The following is a 6384-nucleotide window of genomic DNA, read 5'->3' as shown; positions in this document are numbered from 1 at the left end:
TATATTATAATTATAATATAAAAGTTTTTACATTAAGACTTCCAGAGTGTAAGGAGGCATTAAAACAAATTACATATATAAACCCTCATGCTATAAAACCTCATGCTTTCACTAAAAAGTTAATAACAGCAACAATCTCTGATGCTCTGATGGAAAATTGGTCCTTACTTTTTCTGTGTCAAGGTAGCCTCCATCCCAAAACACTGTTGTTTCCATCCTTGGCCTGATCAATGCAGGATTCGTGCCCAGCCTGGGAGCCACCCAGTGACAAAACAGCTGCCATCAGGGTGCCTGCCCTAGGGACCTATGGAGCCAGCAGCCTCTGACACCTCTGACACAGGGCTCTGACATATGTCTCTTCTCTGAGGCTGAGGCTCAGGAGGAGACCTGTTTCACACACACTCCCTCCCCACATCTCACAGAGGCAGAGACTAGTGGTAAATTATCATTAACCACACACAAGAGTAAACCAAGCCCAAGTATACGGGGGACAGTCAGCATTTCTGTGGATTTCTGTCATCCAGCAATTCCAGCCTCATGACATAGCCCATGTCTTGAACTTCTAATGCAGAACAGACACACAGTGCACTCATCCTTATTCTCCCCCCTCAGGCATGTTTGGGAAGAGGAAGCAATTGTCACTCCCAGCCAAACATACAATGCCAAACCACAGGCACCAGCATCTTCTGTCACTACTCCTAAAGCTCCATTCCACACGAACTTTTCACTTTTTCCATGACACTGTTACTGGCTTCAGTTACTTCCTGAAATCCTAAAGGGGCAATGCTAAACTCAGACCAAGACTAAGGACCGTCCAAGTACTCTTCACTGATGCTAGAGTACAGCCATGCTTCCGCTTATTTTCACTGTACCTTCAGCCTGCAGATGCCACCCCAGAAGATCCATCCCCCCAACATGCTGAAAAACTGCCAGCAGGAGCACCCAGAGCAACCCATAACCCAGTAGGTCCATCCAGAGATGCAACACTGAAATAGATTTGTCTGTGTCAAGGCAGCTCACTGGCTTGTTTCTTCTAACACCCTCTGCCCTCCTTCAAAATGTGATGGACAACATGTGCCCTCTCTCCTCTCACACTTACCTCTCCTGTAACCAAATATTTTCCATCTGGAGAGAAAGCAAGTGCTGTAATTGTTTTCCTAAAAGAGAGAAAATGACACTGAGAAACATTTCCAACATGTGATTTCATTTCAATATGTCATGACCAGGGAGTAGGTTGGGACGAACTGGAAAGAGGCTAAAATCACACATAATAGCCTGACACAATGGTTTTGCTTCACCAGAGGTCTAACACTTGCCATGGGGACTCCCTGCTGCCCAAGTCTCAAGCAGCATGCCTACAGCACCAGAAAAACTCCGAAAGTCAAGGCTCATCCTTGTGCTTTTATTCCAGATGCAGGACCATGTCCCAGTCCTGGCTTCAATAATCAGGTCATAGTTTTAGGTGGAGAAAAAAAAAAAAAAGTCAGATACCATGGAGTTCTAGTAAGATCTCCTCCATGTCATGCCTATTAGCAGTTCCTCACAGGACCACAATGTTTATGAAGTGGTACCTCGTCAGTAATAGCACCTCACATTAAAAGGAGCTGGAGTCAAACTGGCAGGCAGCCTCTCCCCAAGGCAGCTCTCACTGAGGGGATTTAGCCTGGAGCAACAGCAGCTCCTGCACTTCAGTCGAGCCATAAAACCCCTGAATTCACCTCCCACAGAAGGCATGCCCAGCTTAAAGCTTCACTCACCTGGAACTGTTTAGAATATGGTGTTGCTTATTTTTTCTAGGGTTGAACAGCACAACAACACACCTAGAGGGAGGAAACAGAAGAACAAAAAGAGTTGACAAGACCATGTGTATAAAGAAAACCAAAGAGCTATCCTTGTTGACAGAGCAGCAGCAAAAGCAGCCCCAAAAAGCCATTTCATCCCCTCATCTCACAGACTAGCTCCGGTTAACCAGAAATCACAAAGAAAAAGAGCAGCCCAGAAGGGAACCACAAGTCTCTCCCATGTTGAGGAGTACCACATGCTAGTACCATAAATAATTAGCTTTCCAGCATCTGGGAGCCCTGAGTCTCTGATTGCTCAAGCTGGACAGAAAGGTTAACCATGAAAGTTTGTGCAACAGCCCTAATGGATTGTGTTCCCTGCCATAAAAGCAACCCGATGTACTGGGCATCAAACCAGCACGTCTAGAATACAGTAAGAAGGTCAGGAAGAAAGAAAGAGGGGATCTTTCAGAAAAGCTCTCAGGCGGGAGGACGGGGAGGTAGAGGGGTTGAATTTCTGTGGTAGAGGGGCCATAATGCTAGACAGGACAGAAACTGTTGCGTATAGCATAAGCAGCGGCTGGCCAGTTGAGAAGCGAGACATACGATGTCAAAACCTATTGATCCAAGGGACGTATCTAAATAAACAACTTGCTCAGGGGCATTGCAGAAATCTCTCAACAAGATGAACTGCAAAAGCAAGCAGTAGTAAACTCCTGGTTTTGCTGGGAGCAAAACAGTTGCTGACTGGGAGGGGAGGGAAGGAGAAGAGGCCCCACTTCCCGGCTAATCTTGCCCATAGCACATTGCCTTGGTGCCTCAGCCCACCACAACCAGCCTGGGGTAGTCCCTGGTACTGGAGCCTTCCCCACACTCCACAAACACCCTACACACAATTTTTAAATGCTAACGTAATGGTATTTGTCTCGTAGGAGACAGCAATCAGTAACAGAAAACACATGGCCCTTACTGCCCCCTCCCAAAAGTATAACTGTTAAGTGAATAGATGGAGGTAGAACAGCAATTGCTCTGATGACCTTGTGCCCTCTCTCTCCCACTTCACCTCTAAAATAGAAATTGTGGGTTTCACCTGTCCCTCTGCTAGTACACGCTGCCAGAGCTTGGAGAGTCCCAGCTCCTGCTTCACTGCGGTGCCAGGGGAGCACAGCAGGACGTCCCTGCTCCACGGCCAGCAGCCTTTGCCGCGCTGAGGACTTCACTCACACCACCACGGTGCTGGGGTTTAACCGCAATGCGTGCCAGGCTACAGACGTCGGTCAGGGTGCAGGTACAGCTCAGGGCCGACAGGGACGTGCGATATCTCTGGCATCTCCTCACCTAGCCCAGGCAGCTGACCTTTCCCTTGGTCTGACCGGGCTACCCTGCCAGAAGCAGTGTAAATTTTGAAATGGAAAAGAGAGCAGAAAGGAGGACTGATGCACCAAGACCCTGAGCTATCAGTCCTTGGTTGAAGCTGTCACACTCCATCAACATTGCTAGCTCAAAGCGGACACTGCCGGAGGGTACTAGAGCTTTAACCTCCAAAGCACCAACCATTCAGAAGATATGTGTGTGTGCCCCCCACCCCCCCACTTTAGACTACTACACTCCTCTCCACCCATGACATTCCACCCACCCTTCTCCACTCATGTCCTATCCCAAAGGGCAAGGCAATAAAGGCACCAAACCTTCTTGATAGTTAAGGCAGACAGCCATGGTTGGAGAGGTAATCATGTGGAAGAGCAGGGAAAGTGTAAATAAGCAGTTTGTTCAGACCAGGATTGATCCTTCTGTGCATTTTACCCTGGGGAACCCATCTGGAGAGTTTCAAGTCAAAGCTATGCTATGTATTTCTGAGAGATTAGTGTAACGAAGCAGGTGGTTTGTTATCCACTAACAAGTCAGGGAGGTTAAGCCTCGCAAATCACAAGATATGAAATAGGAAGTTAGCAGATGTGGAAATCTATTAATTCCAAGCCTCCGGCTAATCAGAAAAGCAAAGCAAAACCCCATTATGTGGAGTTGGATAGGGTTAATGGACCAAAATCCTGCTAAGTTATGACAGGGATGAATTGTGCTTAACATAAGCTTCAAAAAGCCAGAAAGAATAAAGGAAAGATACAAAATCCTGGCAAAGACTTTCCTATGCAGCTTTTAAATTGAAGTTTCTGTTTTATTGTGAGGAACTCTGCAGAAAAGCAGGACTTCAGAGAAGTGAACACAGTCTAAAAAACACAGGAAAGATGCAAAATATAAACCACGGTCTTCAAACCAGGCAAGCAAACAAACCACTTCCGAGAATAGTATAGTGAACCATGCAGGTCCAGGGCTTTGCCTTAATAACTTACACGACCGAACCTTTGGCCACTTACAAACACGAATTTTAGCTCAGTTGCACTCTGGAGCGGGCTGTCTGCCGGCAGGTTCCCTCCCTCCTTCCCAGCCCTTGGCCAAATCCAGAGTCCACGGTGAAGGTAAGCCACCAAGCCACACAGCTTCTAGTACCAGAGCAGCCATCACAAACATGGGTATTTTACTTTGTCTTAACTCAAACGCTATGCTTGATTCATTGCATTTGACCTGTAATTATTAAAAGTTACCGGGGGGGGGGAATAAATCACAGTATCTCCTTACTGGTCAGCAAGTACTGATTTATGCCACAAAAAGGTAATTTTAACTCATAGACCCAGTGAAACAAGACTGTACATTGTTATGCTGAGTTGTAAGCTAATAACTAACAAAACTTGCACCTTCTGTGCCCACAAAGTCATCTAGCCAGGATAAACTAGTCTTCTAAACTTGCTTTCTTAAATTAGCTGCTACTCAACAAAAGCTACCCTACTGCTATGCTGTCCCACGTCGATTTTCCACCATCGCTCTCCTGTCGGCCATACGGAAGGGCAATGAAGATTCCAGCCAGCTCCAAGGACACCTTATTCAGCAAGATGGCAGGCCACAAATCGCCAGTCTTACAGCAAGACACAGACACTGTTCTGGGAGTCAGGGGCCAACTTTCAAAACTGTCTCCCTCTCAAAATGCTTGAGAAGGTTTCTAGTCCACTCCATTCTACAGAGCACATCTCCTCAATGAGCAGAAATGAACCATTTCTAGCACTTTAGTCTCTTCTGAGTGTTCAGGTCGGCATCAGTTGCCTGCTCAGACACTCACAGCTCATCTCAGCTTGGCCCCAGAGCAGCTCCTCCACCCCATGCACCCAGCAAGTTGTTCTCCAGCAGCACCGGCAGCAGTTCCAAGGTACCTTCCAAACAAGGTAGCTCAGAGCCCATTACTACTCTGGGCGTGCTCCGTTTTAGCAAAGAAGATTGGTCTAGCAAAATAAAGAGAATGGAGACACGGAATGGTCAGATCACTGACCCACCTACTCCACACTGCCTCCAAGTCCAGTAAGGCTACCAAGCCCTCAGGAGACTCAAAGTATCTACCTCTTTCCATTTATGCTGCCTTTAATCTTACAGTAGTTAAAATAATGAAAATAATTACCATGGAAAATTAATTGCATACAAGAGCATACACCTATCTATCCATCCTCCACCTTTGTCTGCTCCTTTATGAGACTGCATTCAGTATTTTACAGCCAGAGGGATGGAAAGGACACAAGGGAAGAGAGCACTGGTCTTTTTGTTCCTGCCTTCCAATTGTGGATGTAGACCAAGCAAAGTACTTCAAACCTGCACTTCTATAATGGTCACATCACCTTTTCCACCTGCCCCACCCCTTTCCCAGACTGAAGCTTTCAAAACAAATTCAAGTTCTCAAGACACCTTTGTCTCAAGAGACCTTTTTAAATGCTAGTGCCAACGCACAAACAAAGACTAACTCCAAAAGCCCATCACATGGGACCCACAGACAGACACACTGACCCCGGCACACCCTAGCTGTTTAGAAGACCCACATTGTTAGCACCCTTGTTTCAGCACAAACCCTACCTCCTCTGCAGCTGCAAGCAGGGCTCGATGACCACAGCACCTTTTTAATCCACAAGTATATTCTGATTTCGAAGACGTTTATAGAAACTATCCACTGCTGTATGGATTACTGCTGTACAAACCATCTATCAGCCAGCTGAGATCAAGTGTCCTGTTTGTTTGCATGTTGGTTCCTGCAGAGGCCATTGGCAATGGCACGCATATTTAAAGGTATTATTTCTAGGTCTATGATGTCACCCCACAACCTTTAAGTACACCTTCCTGATGCAAGCAGCTTTTAAAAACAACTTGGCTGTGGAATGTCTCCTAGTTCTCCTCTTTCTTGTGAGACGTTCGGGTAACCTCAAACACAAGGGAAGGACAGAATCAGCTCTCACAGCAATGTCAAAGGTTTTTGCGGACAACCTGAGCTCTCTCCATCAGGGAACCCCATTTGGGTCAGCCAACAAGAAAAGTCCTTTGCAGAGCTTTCCAAACCTCCATGAAGGCACAGCTCTATCTTATATGTGCACAATTGTGCACTATATATGCAGATAAAAAGCTGGTGGTGTTTCAAGGGGGCAGAGGGGGGGGAGGGAGTATCACAGCAGTTTCCATTGGCTCCACCAATAGGAAAAAAAACCAAAACATAAAAAAGAAGCAATTTCCCTAAGCT

General features: G+C 46.4%; 1 protein-coding gene across 1 annotated transcript in view; it reads right to left on the bottom strand.

The window, feature by feature from the left end:
* The window catches only part of MAPKBP1 (mitogen-activated protein kinase binding protein 1), a gene marked incomplete at its 5' end in the record, with an annotated part of 68645 nt that overhangs the window by 42597 nt on the left and 19664 nt on the right, over window positions 1-6384 (bottom strand). Inside the window, 2 exon segments of the mRNA XM_009710460.1 lie at window positions 1100-1157; window positions 1758-1820. Coding sequence (XP_009708762.1) covers window positions 1100-1157; window positions 1758-1820 — 121 coding nt within the window.

This window comes from Cariama cristata, unplaced genomic scaffold (genome assembly GCF_000690535.1).
Source record: "Cariama cristata isolate BGI_N322 unplaced genomic scaffold, ASM69053v1 scaffold22351, whole genome shotgun sequence".
In the NCBI taxonomy this organism is placed as follows: Eukaryota; Metazoa; Chordata; class Aves; order Cariamiformes; family Cariamidae; genus Cariama; species Cariama cristata.
The sequence above is the reverse complement of the archived record's forward strand: the minus strand, read 5'-3'. Positions and strand labels throughout refer to the sequence as shown.